At 36.9% G+C, this 21,705-nt stretch overlaps 1 protein-coding gene across 1 annotated transcript in view; it reads left to right on the forward strand.

Annotated features, from left to right (window-relative positions):
• Positions 1–21,705, forward strand: part of cacna2d1a (calcium channel, voltage-dependent, alpha 2/delta subunit 1a) — an 87,174-nt gene that overhangs the window by 19,544 nt on the left and 45,925 nt on the right. Inside the window, exon 4 of the mRNA XM_067428725.1 lies at positions 20,451–20,510. Within this exon, the coding sequence (XP_067284826.1) occupies positions 20,451–20,510 (60 nt within the window). The remainder of the gene's footprint in view (positions 1–20,450; positions 20,511–21,705) is intronic.

The following is a 21,705-nucleotide window of genomic DNA, read 5'->3' on the forward strand; positions in this document are numbered from 1 at the left end:
TATTTTTCTGTGCTGCTTCGGACATGACTATAACATCCAACAAACAAACGATAGTTGGGCTCGCACGTCCGAAGTGGGGGTGGTGGTGGAAGTGACGTATATGCCGTAAAGCTGTCGAATTTTGTAGTTCTTTTTGTTCTCGGGTTACTACCTGAAACCCGAAGTTTAAGAGTATGATTAAAAACGATACAGACCCCATCAGGCTATGGCACACATGTCATTCAACCTATTGTAAGTCAATGTATCATCACAAGAGTCTTGAAAATATATTATGAAGATATTATGAAAAGTTACCTAGTGCTGTTTAATTCATTAATCTTTGTAACATTCTTTTATGGAGTAGCTCATATTTCAGTAAATAGCATAACAGTGTTTGAAGCTGTTGCCAGGGAGAGTTGTAGAGATCTAGACTTGTTTGTCAGATAATCCCTCTCTCTCCAGTCAGCACACTCAACTTCTCTTTTTTTCGACAACCATTTGTTGTATATGCTGTGCTTTATGTACAGTAAATGAATCAGTTTGTTATTGAGGCACCTGCTTCTAAATGGCACGCAAAACAAGACACTCTAATTGGTTGCTATGATCAGTCGAATCATCTCCAACTCATCGCTCGGATGTTGCCAACAAGAAACTTTCTACTAAATAAGTGCTTTTCCTAGAGAATCGTGGATTGGCTTATTCCACCACAAGAAGTCAGCCGTCAGTGTGACGATGAGCATATCTTGCCGATCATGTGGTGCTGTTCGCGTTCCTGTTGTTCTTTCCTGAGTGACCCCTCGGGCACAGGATGACCACGGATCATGTCTTGTTCTAATCAATATCTGCTGGATCAGACTTGACTGATCTCGAGGCCAAACGTGACTGCAGGATGCTGTGGTTGGATTAGACTGATTGATTGATTGGCAGCTCATTTAAGTTGATCAGTGGGTGTCTTTAATTTGGAGCTATCCATCAGCAGCTGTCTGCGCAGTCGATGTGAGTTAATGGAGGTTGCTTAACATGCGGCCGGGATGCTGTGTTGTCTAACAGGAGGTGAAGCTGAAGGTGGTGGCTGCTGATGGAGACAGTGTTTTCTTTAATGTCAATCAAATCACAACAAACAGCAAAAATGTCTCTCTCTTGCCACTCTCTCTCTCTCTCTCTCTCTCTCTCTCTCTCTCTCTCTCTCTCTCTCTCTCTCTCTCTCTCTCTCTCTCTCTCTCTCTCTCTCTCTCTCTCTCCCTCTCCCTCTCCCTCTCCCTCTCCCTTGACTTTAATCCAATTACAGCAATTCAACCTACTAAAATGAACCTTGTCAGTCACTTGTTTCTTCCCTCTCCCGACTCACTCTCTCTCTCTCTCTCTCTCTCTCTCTCTCTCTCTCTCTCTCTCCGTGCTGGGAGTGTTTGGGGTGAGAGTGGCGTTGAGTGGGCTTTGAACTGCAAAACTTTTTTTTCTTCTTTCTTTCTCTTTTCTTCTCTCTTTTTCCCCTTTCTTTCTTCTTTTTCCATTTCCTCACCTTTTTTCTTCTTTTTTTCGTTTGCACGTTCTGACAGTTTTCAGTAAGCGTTTTCCTTTGAGTGCAAAGTTTGTGCGATAGGATGGCGTCTCTTGAGACGCCATCTCTATCTTTACAGCATGGCGTGCGGTGTGTACCTGACGATGGAGTTAAGGTGGAGGACGTTCTTGTGGCAGTGGGAGATGAGGTAGGATTTGAAAGTATTATTTCTGCTTCTCGGATGAATAGGGCGGTTGTAATATTTGTTAAAGAAAAAAATACGGCTAGTAGGTTGATTGAAAATGGCATTGTCATACGTGAGAATCTTGTGCAAGTTACTCCGCTTTATGCACCGTCTAGCAAAATTATAATTTCAAATGTTCCGCCTTTCATTTCTAATGAGGCTTTGGAACGTGAATTATTGAGATTCGGCAAGTTTGCTAGTGAGTTTAGAACAATCTCCTTAGGTTGTAAACATCCGTCTCTAAAACATGTTCAGTCTTTTAGAAGACAAGTATATATGTTTTTGGATTCTCCAGAAAACACGTTGGATGTTTCTTTTCGTGTTAAGCACGAAGGGCGGTCATATATGGTTTATGCGACTACTGGTAGTTTGCGATGTTTTGATTGTGGTGACATAGGGCATAAGCGCATTGCTTGTCCACATAAGGAGCCAGGAGCAGTGAAGAATGTTTCAGAGGGCGAGGTTGATGCTATGATCACCTCAGAAAATGTTGTTGATAAGCAAATCGCAGGTTTTTCTGGTGTTCGATTAGACACTGACACGGCAGCGAGTGTCTCTGAATCAGAGCCTGCGGTGCCGGTACAGTCAGCTGAGTGCAGTGTGACTGACGTCTCGCAGCGGTGATGCGGAGAAGGCCACAGCTGTACATACTGTTCATGTAGATAACAGCAGCGTTGAGCAGAGTGATTTTAATGTTGAGGAATCTGATGAGATTAATCTGAGTGGGTCACAAAACTGTACAAACAATGATACTATTGATGACATGAATGATGAAACAGATTCTATTGACATTGATAGTGTACATGGAGATTTTCAAAGGGAACTGTCATTGTATACCCTTGAAGAAATAAATCTTTTTTTGGATGATACTTTTGGTAAACAGGTGAATGTTAAAGATTTTTTCCCGGACATTGAGAAGTTTGTTAGGTCTGTTACAGTTCTCCAGAAAGCAGTTGGGTTTGATATTTTGAGTGAAAAGAAGCGTTTTCGGTTGAAGAAGCATCTTACAGCGATAAGGAAGGGTAAGAAAGGAGGGAAAAAAGGTTATTGAATAACTGATCAGAAATGCATCACATGGGTTATCTTTCTTTTTTTCCTTTTCTGTTAGGTCTGTCACTCCTCTTCTTAAATATATATATGGATATTTTAAGGGTGGGCTCCATTAATGTTAGTGGTGGGAGGGATAGACATAAACGAGATTTGTTATTAGAAAGTATACAGCTAAAAAAATTAAATGTTGTGTTGCTTCAAGAAACTCACAGTGATGCAGAAAATGAAATTGATTGGAAAATGTTTTGGAAGGGGCAACAGATACTTAGTCATGGGACAAACTATAGTGCAGGTGTGGCCATTCTTTTCTCCCCAGAAACTAGAGTTAATATTTTAAGCTCTGAAGAAGTTATAAAAGGTCGTCTTGTTCTAGTGAAAGTGGAAATTGAAGGTTTTCTGTTTTGTTTCATAAATGTCTATGTACCCAATGTAGGGCATGAGAGGATGACGTTTTTTACGATTTTAAGTGGAGTATTGAAACAGTGTCACAATAATAATGATAATGTGATAATCGGAGGAGATTGGAATTGCACAGAAAATTCCATTATGGATCGAACTTCTGAGGAACCTCATTTGCAATCTTCTGTTTACTTGTCTAAATTAGTAAAAGAAACCGAACTTTTAGATATGTGGAGAGTAAAAAATAGTACTGCGAGGCAATACACTTGGGTAAAAGTATCTGAGAGTAGAGGGAGTGCTGCCCGGTTGGACAGGATATATATATCTAAATGTTTTAGTAATCGAGTCATTGAGTGTTCAATTTTACCAGTGGGGTTTTCAGACCATCACATGGTTTTTATGTCATTAGGGTTGTCACAGTTTTCAAGGAAATCTTCATACTGGCATTTTAATTGCAAGTTATTACAAGATGTTGATTTCTGTAAACATTTTGTGGTGTTTTGGGAATGTTGGAAAAAAACAAAACATACTTTTGAAAATTTAAGACAATGGTGGGAAGTTGGAAAAAAACAAAACATACTTTTGAAAATTTAAGACAATGGTGGGAAGTTGGAAAAAAACAAAACATACTTTTGAAAATTTAAGACAATGGTGGGAAGTTGGAAAAAAACAAATACAAATGTTTTGCCAGCAATATACTGTTAATTCCACCAATATGACAAAAAAAGCAATTAAAAATCTTGAAAGGTCTATAGATTCTATTGAAAAAGATTTATTGGAGAGACATGATCCTGGTTTGTCACATTGTTTGCAACAAAAAAAGACTGAGTTGGGGTCCTTTTTAAATGAAAGGGTGAAAGGAGCCTTAGTGAGGTCTCGGTTTGTCTCAGTAAATGAGATGGATGCACCAAGCGCATTTTTCTTTAACTTGGAACGTTCAGTAGCACAGCAAAAACAAATGGCTTGTCTCTGTCTGCCTGATGGAAGGGTCACCACAAATGTGGAGGAAATGCGTCATCATGCAATGGATTTTTATTCCTGTTTATATGCTGCAGAACATTGTGACTCGGACTGTGCTAAACAGTTATTTCAAGGCCTTCCTAAACTGGACTTTGATTCAAAGACTGCCTTGGACTCTTTTTTATCCTTTGAGGAGCTTTCGTCTGCTGTAACACAGCTCAGCTCGGGACGTTCCCCTGGTGTTGATGGGTTGACATCAGAGTTTTTTAAACACTTTTGGAATATTATTGGTCCCGATCTCTATGAGGTTTTTTGTGATTGTTACAAAGATGGACTTTTGCCTGTTACATGTCGTCGTGCTGTTCTTTCTTTGCTTCCTAAAAAGGGAGATTTGTCTTTGTTAAAAAATTGGAGGCCTGTTTCCTTATTGACCACAGATTATAAGATTTTATCAAAATGTATTGCTAATAGGTTAAAGAAATATATACATACAATAGTCCATAAAGATCAGACTTATTGCATACCTAATAGGTCAATAATGGACAACTTGTTTTTAGTACGAGACATACTAGATATTTGTAAAGTTTTTAATTTAGGAGTTGGATTAGTTGCCCTCGATCAGGAAAAAGCTTTTGATCGGGTAGATCATAGTTATTTATTCGATTTGCTTAAAGTTTTTGATTTCGGAGAGGGTTTTTTAAGTTGGATAAAACTCCTTTATGCTGATATTTCATGTATGGTAAAAGTTGGGGGAAATTTGAGTAAACCAATTTCTGTCCAAAGGGGAATACGGCAAGGTTGTCCATTGTCTGGGTTGCTGTATAGTATTGCTATCGAACCGTTACTTTCTATTTTAAGAAAAACTATGGGTGGGTTTTTAATACCAAATATGACTCCAAATGTAAATGTCTCACTTACTGCTTATGCTGATGATGTGACTGTGTTGGTGGGTAATGGGAAGGATATTAATGCTCTGTCTGAAGTCCTCCAGCTATATGAGAAGGCTTCATCAGCAAGAGTAAATTGGGACAAAAGTGAGGCTTTTTGGGCAGGTCAGGATGCATTATGTGGCTTACCATCACTGCCAGGAAAGCTTAAGTGGGGCAAAGAAGGGTTAAAAATCTTGGGAGTTTATTTTGGTTCTGATGAGTTTCAGAAGTTAAATTGGGAGGGTGTTATGGAGAAAGTTTGCACCCGATTGTCTCGCTGGACCTGGTTGCTACCCAAACTGTCCTATAGGGGGAGAGTCTTGATTGTGAATAACCTGTTTTCTTCTACATTGTGGCACAGATTTAATGTGATACAACCACCTGCTGGACTGGTGCAAGAAGTACAGAGAAAGTTGGTGACTTTTTTTTGGTCCGGACAACATTGGGTGCGTGCCTCTGTACTGTTTCTTCCGATACAAGAGGGAGGCCAAAGCTTGGTGGATATCAGGGCCAGGCTAATGACGTTTCGTTTACAAGCGGCCCAGAGACTGTTGTACAACAATGAGAGTGCATGGGTTGACACTGCAGCGGTACTTTTGAGAAGAGCGGGTGGATTGGGACTTGATAAGCAATTGTTTCTGATGAAGCTAGGAGAGAATGAGCTTACAGATCTTACTCCTTTCTACAAATCTGTTATGGAAGCTTGGAGGGTTTTTGCTTTTTCAAGATCACCAGAAGTACCTGCCGGGATGTGGCTGTTGGAGGAACCTTTGTTTCTTAACCCTTTCCTGCCTTCGAGACTGTTATCCTCAGCCTTTTTGCGAACACGTTTACTGTCTGCTGGGTGCACGAAGTTGGGTCATATACTACACATCAGTGTGGAATCACTGGGTAGGAAAGCTGGAATTAAGTCAACGCGAGTACTACAACAACTCACCACAGAGGTGTTCGGAGAACTGGACTTTATCTATCGTTCTTTCTTGGACAACCCAGCTATAATGGATGAATGGAGAAGTGGATGTGAATATCTGTTTCCCTCTCTGAAGGTAAAAGCTGCTGTGGGGGACTGGCAGGAAGAGAAGGAAGGTCTGTTGTCTTTTAAAACTCCACAAATGGATGAATTTGAGTCTGTGGGAAAGAAAGCCCTTTATGTCACCTGTGTTAAGGTGTCAAATTTACGCTCTTTGACTGGGGTTCTGTCAACGAAATGGACAGACATTTTTGGTCTTGACTCTTCCCCTAGAGATAGTTGGCGTATCCTGTACAAGCGTCCGGTCGACAAGCGGACGGGTGACCTCCAGTGGAGGATTGTACACGGATCTATAGCTACAAACAGACATGTGGTGCATCTTGATCCTAACGTTAGTGTGGGTTGTCCTTTTTGTGCAGAGATTGAATCTGTTTTTCATTTGTTTATGCAGTGTACAAGGTTGATGGATCTTTTTTCCTTGCTAACAGAGTGGGTTACATCTTTGGGAGGAGTTTATTTTTGGCCCAAAGTATACTGTTGAGCAAAAGAATGTTTTGGTTTTGCTTAACTTTTTATTCGGTAATGCAAAATTAGCAATCTGGAAAACCAGAAAAAATAAGATATTAGGGCAAGGTACAGTAAATCCAATTTTTATGTTTTTGGGCCTAGTAAGTTCTCGTCTAAAAGTGGAATACGCGTATTACAAGTTGGTTGGGCGTTTACCCCTTTTTATGGAAATTTGGGGGATAAATAATGTTTTATGCATGGTCTATGAAAATGAATTGGTGTTGAACTTCTAGTGGTGGTTTGTTTATTTTTTGTTGTTGTTTTTTTTAATTTTTATGATTATTTTTATATCATCATATTGTTGTGAATGAACATGGTTGTTTATAATTGTTTTGTAAAATAAAAGTGTGTTTAAGCCTCTCTCTCTATCTCATTATCTCTCTCCAGCTGTTTTGTGGACATCCAACACTTCTTTTTTATCCTGCTGACCTCCATTTACACCAACGGATTTCAACTATTTGAACAAGTACACAATATTATACAACATAATACTGACCTATCGTGAAATGTCTGTTTGGCCTTAAAATGTTCGTGGTGGACATTGTAGTGTCGAAGTCAACCGTTACCCAAGTATTCAACCCTGTTACCCAGGGTATTATAAAAAAGGATAATCTTATATTTATATCCTTATATTTATAGGAAATATGTTATATCAGTAAATGCAAATCAGTATTTAGCTCTAAACTTTCTAGCGCAACTGTATTTTAATTGTTTTAAATAATTCATGAATTTATTTATTTGGAAATTCACTGGACTAGAGATTGTATTGTTCTTCACAGTTCACACACAGTAACTGAAATGTTAAACAGTCTCAAGAAACGTCTCAATAAAATATTGCATAGATACACAATGCGTGTCGATATATCTTCCCTTTGTGTTTTGAACTTCTCAAGTACAAATGAAAAGTATAAATGATACACTGACGGAGTGCAGCGCGTTGTGACGCCGTGTTGCTTCAAGGGGCTCATCCTGTGCACGGGATGTGCATATGCGCGTTGAGCAGCTATATTATAATACTTTTGCTATGAAAGATTATTAATAGCCTTTCTTGATCTGCCTATAATATAATCTATAATATGTTGCTGCCTCATTAAAAAGATGCGCTATACATTTTAAATAAATGTAATTTCTTAGTATATAGGCCCTATTTCTATAAATATATTTACTTGGTTTTCGTGAATGTATTTTGTGTAACATTTTACCAGATTTACAGCTAGACATAATCATTGTTATGGTTTTCTTTATTTTTTTCTCCACCAAATGTTTAGATTTTATACAATTATTGTGCACTTGTGATTTGTATAACTTTTGCTGCTGAATTATCCACTAATCTAATTTATTCACCATCTAGTGTATAGTAGTATTTTTGTCATAGATTGTGATTTTATATATATATATATTTTATATGTATATATGTATTTTTTTCTTCTTTTTTTCTTTATAATGTTGTCTGTATTTAGTAGATTGTGTTTAACTCACAAAAGAGTGATTATCAGTTCAACAGACTGAGGTATAGAAATTCTACATATAATTTTTAAACAACTGCATTGGTATCGAATTAGTATCGGTTTAGTATCGGTATCGGCTGATACTCAGAATTATTTAATATCGTATTGGATCGGTTCTGAAAAAATGGTATCGGTGCATCCCTACTCTGCACATAACTGGATAGTCCTTCAACCAATCAGACAAATCATCTGTCGCTTCTCTATCCGTCATCATATTAAACTTGCCAGTAGTGCGCCAGCCTGTTTGTGATTGGTCCTCGCAAATGTGTAAAGGAAGCAGGATATAAATATGTACAGGTTTTCTGCCTTTTACTTAAAGCCAATATCACTGATACTAAAACTGCTACTGATGTCTCTACATTAATGATAGACATTTAGCATTTGAGTATAATTGAAATCTATATAAATGTTAACATTTATTAGGCTTTTAAAAAATAACTTAATGCACTGATTTTGACAGCACTATATATATATATCTTGGCTTGTGTTATCATACATGACATTATATTATCATACATACTATTATTATATACATGCATACATGCATACATACATACATACATACATACATACATACATACATACATATACCTTCATCTAATAGATTATTAGGAACACCTGTTCAATTTCTCATTAATGCAATTATCTAATCAACCAATCACATGGCATTTGCTTCACTGCATTTAGGGGTGTTGTCCTGGTCAAGAAAATCTCCTGAACTCTAAACTGAATGTCAGAATGGGAAAGAAAGGTGATTAAGCAATTTTGAGCGTGGAATGGTTGTTGGTGCCAGACAGGCCGGTCTGAGTATTTCACAATCTGCTCAGTTACTGGGATTTTCATGCACAACCATTTCTAGGGTTTACAAAGAATGGTGTGAAAAGGGAAAAAAAATCCAGTATGGGGCAGTCCTGTGGGAGAAAATACCTTGTTGATGCTAGAGGTCAGAGGGGAATGGGCCGACTGATTCAAGCTGATAGAAGAGCAACTTTGACTGAAATAACCACTTGTTACAACCGAGGTATGCAGCAAAGCATTTGTGAAGGCACAACACGCACAACCTTGAGGTGGATGGGCTACAACAGCAGAAGACCCCACCGGGTACCACGCATCTCCACTACAAATAGGAAAAAGAGGTTACAATTTGCACAAGCTCATCAACATTAGAAAGTTGAAGACTGTTGAAGAAAAATGTTGCCTGGTCTGATAAGTCTTGAGACATTCAGATGGTAGAGTCAGAATTTGGCATAAACAGAATGAGGACATTGATCCATCATGCCTTGTTGCCACTGTGCAGGCTGCTGGTGGTGGTGGTGTAATGGTGTGGGGGATGTTTTTTGGCACACTTTACGCCCCTTAGTGCCAATTGGGCATCGTTTAAATGCCATGGCCTACCTGAGCATTGTTTCTGACCATGTCCATCCCTTTATGACCACCATGTATCCATGCTCTGATGGCTACTTTCAGCAAGATAATGCACCATGTCACAAAGCTCGAAGCATTTCAAATTGGTTTCTTGAACATGACAATGGGTTCACTGTACTAAAATACTTTTAATTACCCTACTTGATATATATTTTTCACATAGAATGTGTCTATGTTGCTTTAAAGTTCTAGTTCTAGGTGGGCAGCAAAGTTTTGGAACAGATCCAGTGTGTGAACTTTGTGTATGGTAATTCAAAGTATCTGCCTCTCTTTTTAGAAAGAAAGATGTTCTTTCACCGTGATCTGAGAGCCCAACTGCTAAATGCTGCATCAAAAGAAAGAAAAATGAAAAGCATGACAGAGATATACACACTGAGGAAAGAGCCACTTCATGCATCCATCAAAAGGGAAAGAACAGATGGAAAGGAAGGGTGTTTGTTTGCTCTCTGTTTGATGTTGCAGATAAAACAGCACCAGCCAGCTCAGTCGTTCTATGCGCTGATTTTTAGACAGCTAAATATCATTAGAGCTTCTAGAAACTAGATTGCAGACTCTCATGGGCCAATACTGTACACACTATATTTATCTCCAGGAGCCCTTTCCCTTTCCTCTCTGCACTCGTTTCTTATCCTATCAGTCTTTCTGTGATGTGCAGTGAAAGGCTGGAGAGCTTCAGGATAACATCTGTAAACAGCACTTGGTTGTCTTGTACGATTTCAAATATGTAGACCTACAGTTCACTCCAGTATTAGCTTGTTGAGAAAAAGGGTGCTATTAAGTGACACAATTTCTTTCTTTATAGCACTACCCCCTTCCTACGGTTTTTGTAAGTAATTAATTATTCAGCTTTTTGCTTTCTATTTTTCTTGATGGAGTATATATATATATATATATATATATATATATATATATATATATATATATATATATATATATATATATATATATATATATATATATATATCGATCAGGCATAACATTATGACAGGTGAAGAGAATAACACTGATTATCTCTTCATCACGGCACCAGTGTTGGGATGGATATATTAGGCAGAAAGTGAACATTTTATCCTCAAAGTTGATGTATTAGAAGCAGGAATAAATACGCAAACGTAGGAATTTTATCAAGTTTGACAAGGGCCAGATTGTGATGGCTAGATGTCAGAGCATCTCAAAACATCTCTAAAACTGCAGCTCCTGCGGGGTGTGTTGCCAGTCTGAAGTGGTTGTGCGGCTCAAGAAGTTAATGCTGGTTCTGATTGAAAGGTGTCAGAATACACAGTGCATTGCAGTATGGGGCTGCACACGTACCACCTACCTAAGCATTGTTGCAGACCATGTACACCCTTTTAATGTAAACGGTATACATTGAAACTGGTTCAACTCTGTCATAAAGCAAAAATTGTTCTTATTTTCCACCATAATTTGCAAATTAATTCTTTAAAAATCAGACAAAGGGATTTTCTGGATATTTTTCCTCTTTCTGTCTCTCATAGTTGAAGTGTAGGTCTACCTATGATGAAAATTACAGGACCATCATCTTTTTATTGGGAGAACTTGCACAATTGGTGGCTGACAAAATACCTTTTTTGCCCCACTGTATATATACACACATAAGAATATATACGTTGCATTGTATTGTAGCACCCAATGTAACCTATTCCTCTATCCCAACACTGGTTGTAGTCTTACTCAATTTCTATGAAAGTCTAGACTGACTGATTAGATTTTAGGAAGGAGAGCTGCACCTTGGGAAATGTACTGAATTAGTCTCTCATAGTTATGGGGTAGAGTGAGGACTTGAAGGACAGACAAAGGGTATGACATCAGACTACAATACCCATAAGAACCCACTGCTTCTCAAAGGACAAACAGCTGTCAAAGGCACCACATGTCAAATAACTGAACTAATTGAGCAGCCTAAAGGACTGTGACTTCCATAACAACTCAGGAAATGGGGAGAGGAAGGAAGCACATTTCTGTCTTATGTTCTCAATAGCCTATGTACTGTCTGTTGGAACTTTCTTGAGATCTAAAACATATCGGACACTGGCAAAACATTCATAGCAAAACATCCGACTGTGCTGTGTTACAGTTGCAATACCAGAAGCTTCGCCACCGGTTTGCATAAACAGATCGGCTGTTGGTTGCGATTGATGCTTGGTTGCTACGGTACCTTGGCTCCATACACAGGCACTGCTAAACTTAGCTTTACTGCCTGTCTCCAAACAACAAATGTTGGAAACAAATGATAGAAGGCTCACACTAACTTTCTGCAAACTCCACCAACCTAATATGAGACATAATGAAGCACTAGTGTGAGAGCTGGCAGTAGTTAAACTCTCATCTTAATGCAAAGCTGCATAATTACAGTGTTGTCCACCCACGGTCTGACTGTACTAGGATATATTTTCACTTCTGCTTAAACACCCTGTACTGGGAACTTAAATGGGATGTTACGAGGATGGGTTGATTCACAGTTTTTTTTTTTTTTAGTGAGACTTCACTGGAGATGCTGATGGGTCTCCAAGTGTTGTTGTTTGGCTACTAGATATACTAGATATACCAAAATGAGAGGGTAAAGGCCCGTTCACACCAAGGACGATAACTATAAGGATAAGGATAACGATAAAGATATAGTTCTAAAAATAGTTCTCAATATTAAAGAATAGCAGGGTTCACACCACAACTTTAACGATAATGGCACAGAGAAACAATATTGTTGGAATCACTTTCAGAAAGATTTTTTTCCAGATAATCAGAATCCATTCTGGTGTAACGTGCTTGAGCATTTAAAGCGGCAGACAAGCACACGCTAAGAATAAACAGAATGGTATTGTCTGCTGGTGTGGATGCGAGCTATCTTTAGTTATCGTTCTTGGTTTGAATGGGCTTCAATAGTATAGAGCCATAACGTTAATATGGATATTTCCACTCAGATAATTTTGTATTGGAACAATATGATACATTTTGCAAAATATAAAGGGGTCATATAATGGTACATACACTTTTACAAGCTGATTGTATGGAAATGTGTGTTGGCAGTGCCTGTACTCAGCCATCCTAAAATGATAAAAATCCAAATGATGATACATTTTTTTTTTTAAATCTCCTTATATGTTTTCACCCGTCTCAAATCGAGCTGTTCGACCATGTGACGTCACACGGTCGGACGCCCCTCCCACGACTGTTGATTGACAGCAGTGTTTCACCTCAAACCCGCCCTGAGCAAGCTCAAGCTGTCATGGTCATAGTCCGCCATTGTTGATTCGCTGGAGCAGAATGGTGTCTAAGCGATTGTGGTATTCTGTTCTTGGATGTAATAACGAGGCCGGGTCATTTATCATTTAAAGCCGTATGCACTGAAATGGCTTGGTAAAAACAGAGCTGTTTTTGAGCAGCTAAAATTAGTGTTTTCTTACAATACTAATGAGAATTTTTAATTAAAGTATATTACAAAGTTTTCATTTAGATGCTAAAGAATCATATTAACTTGTACAAAAACTGGGAGATCACTGGGAGAAAAATCTTTGAAGTAGCTAATTCTCTATAGGATTTTTATTCTTTATAGGATTTTTATATGTCCTACGGGAAAAACTAGGAAAAAAGAAAGAATTGTAAGATTTTTTATTTGTGTAATCCATTTTAGTTAATGGACCAAGAGTAGAAATACTATTTTTAAAACATGGATATTTCAATATTTGTCTTGTTAGTACTGATTCAAAACTATAGTCAACATAATTACACGTTTAAAAACACACTTTTATTTATTATTATTATTATTATTTTTTGTTTAATATTTGTTTTTAATTTTCTATCCTTAAATCTAACCCTCACACTTATTTATTTATTTTCTAATAGTTTATTTTATGATGTTTAGTAAATTTTTTGTTTTGCCAGTGTATGTATTTTTAGGTTGTACTATCCTATTGGACGTTTCTTTTCTCTTTTATTTTATTAGTTTTGTTGTGTTTTGCTTTGTCCTACACTCTTAAAAATAAAGGTTCTTAAATGTTTCTTTGGCATAGTGTATGGTTCTATGAAGAACCTTTAATATCCAAATAACCTTTCCATTACACAAAAGGTTCTTTGTAGTGCAAAAAGGTACTTTAGACTATAAAATGGTTAGAAAAAAAATGGTTCTTTAAATGGTTCTTTCACAAAACGGTTCTTTGGGGTACTAAAAATGGTTCTTCTATGGCATCACTGTGAAACCCCATTTTTGGTTCCTCCTGGCAACTTTATTTTTAAGGGTCTAACAATGTATGTATTTTTGGGTTTTAACATCCTAATGGAGGCATTTTGAAATGAGAACTTTCTCCACACACCCACACACAAACACGCACGCACGGACGGAGCCATCTGTTTCGAAGCATGTTGTGGTGGTGTGGTTCAGATCCCTTGGCCTCAGGCTGGTCTTCAGTATGTTGAAGAGTAGTGCTAGATGCCAGTTTCCTCATGTTGGTCTTGGAACAGTGACAGGTGGTGGATCCCCCAATAAGTATAGCACTTTACCAATCCTGTTGAATTCTAGAAAGCTAGTACAGTTTACCCTGCCTCAAGCCAACATGGCTCCAACTCCCATCAGCTTTTGCCAGGCTGAACATGATGAATGTTATAGGGATCATAGTCTTCTTTTTTATAATCTGTGTTTACACTCTGCCGAAAGGTGTGAAAACTACCCGATTTCCACAACCATATTTCCACATGCTGTTGTAGCCAGAACATTGGTGTCAGATTGGTGGAGAAGTTCATTCTCTTCCTGATGTTGAGTCACATCGAAAGGTTAAGAGTGCCACTCACAATATGGACGCTTTCCAGCAACTGCAATAAAGACATCAGCTTCAGTCTTTAGCTTGCTAAATGAATAAATGGAGCCCTATTCATCTCATTTTGATTTGGCTGGCAGTTGTTACTTGTTAAAGGTCCAAGCAGGGGAGGCATTAAGATTTTAGCATATAGCATTTAAAACCATATTTTACCTTCTCTTATTAATTGTGCCCTGTGTTTTCTCTAACTTTGAGCTGCACAAACACTTTAGTAATATGCACTGTAATACTACTATGGCATTTTGAGGTGCATAGGAGTCCCATAAAAATACCATAGCGAATATGGTAATTTTTTATTGACTTTATTCAGTACGATGGACAGAAGCGTAATTTTGTGTTAACTTTATGGTGACAGTTCCTAGGAGGTCTCATTTATGATGAAAGTAGAAAAGGATGAAAAGAGATGAAAAGGGTGTTTTCCCAGGTCAAGGGTATTTTTAGGTTGGGGCAAGCTGTCACTTTTTTAAATGTTATAAATGTATATACAAAAACGTATATGTAACACATAAATGGCCAGCACGAATTTTTATATATTTTTTCTTATAATTTTTTTTTTGTGTTTTGTGTTTCACTGTTCAAATTCAAAGCCTAAATTAGGCTTTTTTTCGTAGCTAACACTTGGAGGAAAAAAAAAATGCACCCAGAGAAATACTCACTGGTGTAAGAAGTGACAACTAGCCACAGTATCCCAAAAAGGCTATGGATAGCATTACCATTTGATATTAACTGTACCAAGTACACTTGGATATTTAAATAAAAGGTCAGTAATGTATCTAATGTGACATTTGAAATGTTTTTACTTCTAGTTTTGATCAATTGAATGCATCCTTACTAAATAAACTTTTAAATTCTTTAAAAAACTTGATCAATAACAGTGAACTTTTTAGTAAGAGGCATACTCCATGTGTTTTTTATTATAATGCAGATTTTGTGTTTATGGGTTTCGTTCATTGTGTTTCACACAGCTGTCACACACTGTCTTTGTCTCTTTGTATGATAAATAGAGAAGGATTGACACAAACACGCACATGTCTTTATGATTTAGCTTTCACGCTTTAATGACTGTACAATGAATACTGTATACATTATAATCAGCAGCTGTTAAAACAAGAAAATACAAAACAAAACTGAGACAAAATAGAGATCCTGTTAAACCAACTGAGCTAAATGACACATATTCACGACAGCAGGAAGACGTGACAAATCCACCCTGCAGCATTTCACGCCATTTCTTCCATCATTCCGCAACACTGTGGCAGGATTCATAGGGTAATTGCCTGACTTTTGAAGAGCTTGTCATTGCCGAACAAAATGTGGCTTTTTTATGCTGAATGTAGTGATGTTATACAGAGACATTAGCTGGGTAGTTTTTAATGGAGTTTTAGTGCTATAATGTTAAAATTCTCTCATCAAAGGATAATCTACATATATATTATTTCATTATTGTTTAATTAGTCTTGTAATTAGGTTGGTACATATAACTGTTTTGATTATATATGAATGTGTATGCATTCATCCTTTGTTGATTCCCCCCCCCCCCCCTTTCAGCAAGTATTCTGGGAATTACAGTAGATACACAGAAGCAGCAGATGTTTGTGTTCTCTGTATTTTGCAACATGTACAGTGATGCTCTGCTCATCAGGTGTTTGTGCCTGAGAGCTGCGGTTCAAGAGTAAATAATTATCTACTGATGCATAATGTGAGTTTGTGCATTGCTGACAAAGTGCTGTTAGAGATTGTATCTTCTGTTTTTCTCTGCACACATTAGCGGGATTGTCTTCTGGGATTTTGCATTATGGTTGTATTATAGGCTGATACCAGTCTGACCGTTTAACCTTACACTACTTATAAGAGAATTACAGTAAGTTATTATGTGGCATGTGACAACTTTTGAATCATTTTCTGGACTGATAAATGAAGTTAGAAAAAAGTTGCTTGTTTTTCAAAGTTTTAATTGACAAACTTGGTATTAGTATTAAAATATGAAATATATATTTTTATTAGTGTTGTTAAATCGAGATTAATCATGATGAATTGCATCTATCATAAAAAACTTGTGTTTATCATAAAAAAACGTGTTTCACACACATACACACACCGCACACACACACACACCACGATAAATCATATCATGATTTGACTGCACTTTTTTTATTAATTTCAAGATGCAGAAAAAACAATCCAAAGAAAATAATAGCTCAAGGTTTAAGGTTTTTTTAGGTTTTATTAAAAAAGTATTATTCCAAAAGACCTTATAGCAATGGATAGCCCAGTAAGTTTAAGGGGGAAATAAAAACATCTGTCCCTCCATCCAAAGCCTCCTAGTGGGTTTTGAACCGAACTATGCCTCTATATTATAGCCTACTTACAGGGAAGATGGGCTTCCAGACCCAGTGAAATTTGGCAATGATCCTGGGCAATCCGAGATGAGACATGTTTGAATGCTGATTCAGGATATTTGTGCTGAAAATCAAAGCCCTTGCCATGCACATTGCAGTGTCACTTGAGAACCACAAACTACCCATCTTCGCTGGATTGTGTGCCAGCAGGGGTCTGCTCTAAGACCAACACACACCCAAGTCCTAATGAGTCTGAGACCACACTGATGAGCTGTTGCTATAACAACCCCAGCGGAGTGCATAGACCCTGGGGTCAATGGGTTATTATGGGATGTCTGAAGTGGGAGGAGAGGTTTCATCATCTAGCTATGCATTACATTTGTTCATTCTTTTCCCCTGGAGGATCAAGCGATAAAAAAATAAAAAAAACTGTATTTTTAATCTAATTGTAATGGCGATACTCTGGTGGATCTTTTGTTTGGATTAGCATCACAAAACCTTGAAAGAGTAAAAAATGTTGTGCTTACAGCTTAAAAAGCTTTCTAAGGTCTCTCAAGGTTATGCATGATGTGCGTATGTTGGGTTTAATTTGCTTGAATGGCATTCATGCTCTTGACATCTTTTTTTCTGGCAGCAGTGATATCAATGTTATTTTGTTAATTGGAAAGCTAAAAATAGTTTTTAGTTTTTTTTATTTTGCTGCTAAAGAATAAGTTTGCTGAGAAATTCTACTCATTTAGGTGATTTAACTGAGTTTTTTGCATACTGTAGGTCCGTTCAGGCCATGTCATTATTACTGTAATTATCAGATTCCAACTTGTAAACAGCGTTCAAATCCTTGTAGAAATCGTAATTACAGCTTTTTGATTTAATTTACAACTGAATTTTCGATGGAACCGTGACTGCTGTACCACCTAACCACTGCAAATTCATTTTGCCGTTGATAGTGTTGCCATGGAAATGCATAATTTTGAGTTTGATGATGTGAACAGCTCCGAGTAGAATGTCACATGTTGTCATCTCGACCTAAATACTATGCTCACTTCCATAGATAGTCATTTTTTTCCATTAATGCTTCACTAAAGGCACAATATGTAAGATTTTTGGTATAAAGTATCCAAAAAAACACTAGAGCAAGGTTATATGTTTCGTTGACTTGTACTTGCATTATTCCAAATGTTTCCAACAATGTTTAAATCCAGAAAAATAAGACATTTGTACCTGTATCGTCGGGTATGACATCATATCTGGGTTACCCTCGATAGACCCACTTTATATTAGGCGGCCGTAACTACTTTGTAATAACATTTCCAATTGGAAATGTACTAACATTTTTCCAACATTGGCCAAGCCAACATTTCAAATGTAATCTAAAATTAAATTAGAAAGATGTTTAGGGTGTTTAAACCCAACTGGGACTAACCCACATTTCTTAACTATTTAAACTTAATCATTTTTATATTATTACATTATTATTATTTTCAAAATATCATGAATAAGTCATTAATTAATTAATTAATATCATTGTATTTGGGGAGTCACACCACATTACATTTTTGCAACCTGAACTAACCTTGCCTTGTCATAAAAAAGGTCAAATTATCTGCTAAATCTGCTAATAAAGATTTACTGACCTTGACAAATAGTCGTGAGGGTCCTGTTTTATGTCCTTTTTCTGTTGTATGTTTCTGCGTGTTGGTTGCTCCACATAACAACATGAAGTTTAAGCTTTAGCCTTTATTATGAACTACCACTAAATGACAAACCCACTGCTGTTAACTTAACAAAATCTCTCCATCTCACAGTGTGAGCTGTGATAATGAGAATTTCTTCATTTGTTTTTGGTCCCATGACTCTCAAGATTTGACCCCTTATAAAAACCCCTAATCTTAAATCTAATTTCAAGGCTAATAAAAAAATAAAATAAGGAAACATAAAGAAAAGGGCTCACAAGTTTCAGGAAAGAGTTGTAAAAGTTCCCTGGGGAAATTAGGCATACAGTGAGTTTCTATTACAGACCAGATTATACTGTTATTAACCTAATCAGTTGAGGAAACCTGGACTGGACCGGAGTTGCTGTCTAAATTTAGTGTGCCATCACTAGAGGGGTTTCTCATAGGCAGAGAATCTGGAGTAAAGGCTGAATGCAGGTCATGTGTCTTCTCACTCAGTTTGATATGACAATTAAAGCTGAGCTTCATTTTCCCACATTAAAGCTGATTGTTGATTAAATGATGAATACATTGGAACTCTGTCATTATTTTTGTGTTATAAAGTGTCTGGCTCTTATTAGATTTGAGAAAATCAATAAAGCTACTGTATATATAGATAATCGTTTTTTGGTGTCCTTTTCTGGTTTAAACTGTTATATATAATATATACCAAAAGTTTGGAGTCTGTAAAATTTTGTAAAAAATATGTTATGACATCTTTTTTTTTCAAAAGTCTTTTATGATTACCAAGCCTGATATATTGAATAAGTGGCAAGCGGAGTGGAACACATACAAGAATAATAAGCTATATGAAATTCACAAACTGTCCTCCAAAAAATACGACTGTATTGGTCATTTTTCAAGCACCTTATTACGACCTTTATTTACGTTTTAAAGTCATGCGGCCTTTAGCTGGCGTAAAAATAATGACAGTGTCGTGTTACGTCTGACATCATGAAATGACGTGTGCTGTTGTTACCAATAAAAATGTGTGCTCATTTTAATGCAATGTGTGGATTTTTTTTTACCACCATTTGTCATATTTCCATTTAGCAAAAATATTTATATTAATTTTCAACAGCACTCACCCCATCCCTAAACCAACCCAGTGATTTATAATGCATAGCATACACACTTTATGAGCACATGTGTTCCCTGGGATCGAACTCACGATCGCATGATCATATGTCGTATACTGCAATGCTTTACCAACTGAGCTATTCAAAACCTGAAATATTACGCAGATAAAAGGGGAAAATGCTTTAAAATGAAAGTGTCCTGCTGTCAATAGGAGCACAACTTTAGAAAACGCTTCTATGCGTTGTATTTCAAGGAAGTGACAAGTGATCCTTATAGGCGTATTGGTTGGAGGACATGTTGGAAATTCCTCCGGAAATTTCAAATAGACTTTTAATCAATCTTAAAACCAGATCTGATCAATTGGTCTTTGTATAGGTCATACAAATTTGACTCGTGCTTTTTTGTTTAAAGGTGAAGACCTAACTCTATGTTTATGTAAGATTTCCGTCTCTGTTAAACATTTTATTGGACTGTCCTGGGTTTAATACAATTAGAATGCTCTTTTATGAAGTTATTTCTCTTAAGGACAGATTATGCCTGAAAAGGTTTTGGATTTTTATCATATGTTAATTAAAATAAAAAAAAATGTACAATATGAGTTATGTTTGTTTGTATGGTTTTATTGTATTTATATGATATTTGTATTTTTGTAATTTATTTTTGCCATGAAAATAGCCGTAGATGCTGACATGGCATTAAATAAAACAAACTGAACCTGAATAACTGGCTGCTTTTATTTGATCAAAATTACAGTAATATTCTGGAATTGGAAATTCAAAACTTAACTTTCAGCATCATTACTTTAGTCTTCATTGACACATTTCAGAATAAGCTAATGTACACAATTGATCATGTTTGATCAATTTTAATATTCACCCCAACCTTTTGGGCTGTTGTGTATGTTCCTATACGTATACATTCTTATAAACTTTCTTATAAATCTCTTCTCTTATGTTTGTAGGCGCTGGTGACTTTTGCAGAGAAAATGCAGAAGGAGCACCAGTGGAAGGATGATCTTGACGTAATGCTTCACACACACATTTTATTAACACTCAGAAACAAAACTCACAGGGGGAAAAAATAAGGCTGTGAACACTTTCTGAGTGTTTTTATTCAGTTCTCACATTTAGACACGCCGACACCTCAATTAAGAGATAATCAATAGGACTGTCAAATTTTGGTATCCTGATCTCAGACCTTGTGTCTGTTGTATTGATGCAAATCAGGTTCCCACGGACTGAAATATCAATTCTAATTTGCAGAGGAATTGATGCGATGTCTAGTTGTCAGTGTTGTCCGAATGAGTCATCAAAATTTGTATCGTAGCAATATTTAATTTCTGATTCTGATTCATCATCTAACATGCTTTTAGCAAACAAACAAAAAAGTTAAGTTTGGACCCAAAACTTATTTATTCAGTGGTTTTAATCAACTGACAGCATCACAACCAGAGATAATCTGCCAATGACGTCAGTCCTTAATTTTGACATAGACAGATAGTTTGGGAAAGTGTGAGCTGTTGGAGGATTATTTAACACATTTAATATATAGACTAGTATTGGCACAATCATTTTTTATTACCTTTCTTTAAAAAAAAAAGTTTTTTCCTATTAGCAAAATCCTATCGATCCACCTCTAATTCGGATGTACTACTGATATAATAAAGGGTTAGTTTACCCAAGAATAAAAATAAGATGTTTATCTGCTTACCCCCAGTGCATCCAACATGTAGGCCTGTTTCTTCAGTAGAACACAAATGAAGATTTTTAAATCCAACCATTGCTGTGTGCCAGTCATATAATGGGGTGAATAGGTAACAATTCTATGAGAGGAAAACCTACAAACAAAAATACATGCTTAGGCAATGTGCACAAAAACCCTGCTGCTCCTCACAACACATTGATTTGTTAAGACACGAGCCGATTGGTTTCTGTGAGAATCCGAACAGTATTTGTTATTTTTTTATCTCATATCCCGACGAGTCTCATCAAGTTTTCCCATCATCAGTAATTTCCGTTAGGTGAGGTCAAAACCCACGTGATCATAGAGATATACCGCATAGATTGCTCATTCGATCGATCTGCGCAGGCACAAATGAGGCTATATCTTCGGGTCGGTTTTTGACCTCATCCGACCGAAGTTACTGCCGATGGAAAAACTTGACTTATTTGTACTTAGCAGATAAACATCTAATTAAAATTTTTGGGTGAACTAAA

The sequence above is a fragment of the Pseudorasbora parva genome, chromosome 20, assembly GCF_024679245.1.
Source record: "Pseudorasbora parva isolate DD20220531a chromosome 20, ASM2467924v1, whole genome shotgun sequence".
Lineage (NCBI taxonomy): Eukaryota > Metazoa > Chordata > Actinopteri > Cypriniformes > Gobionidae > Pseudorasbora > Pseudorasbora parva.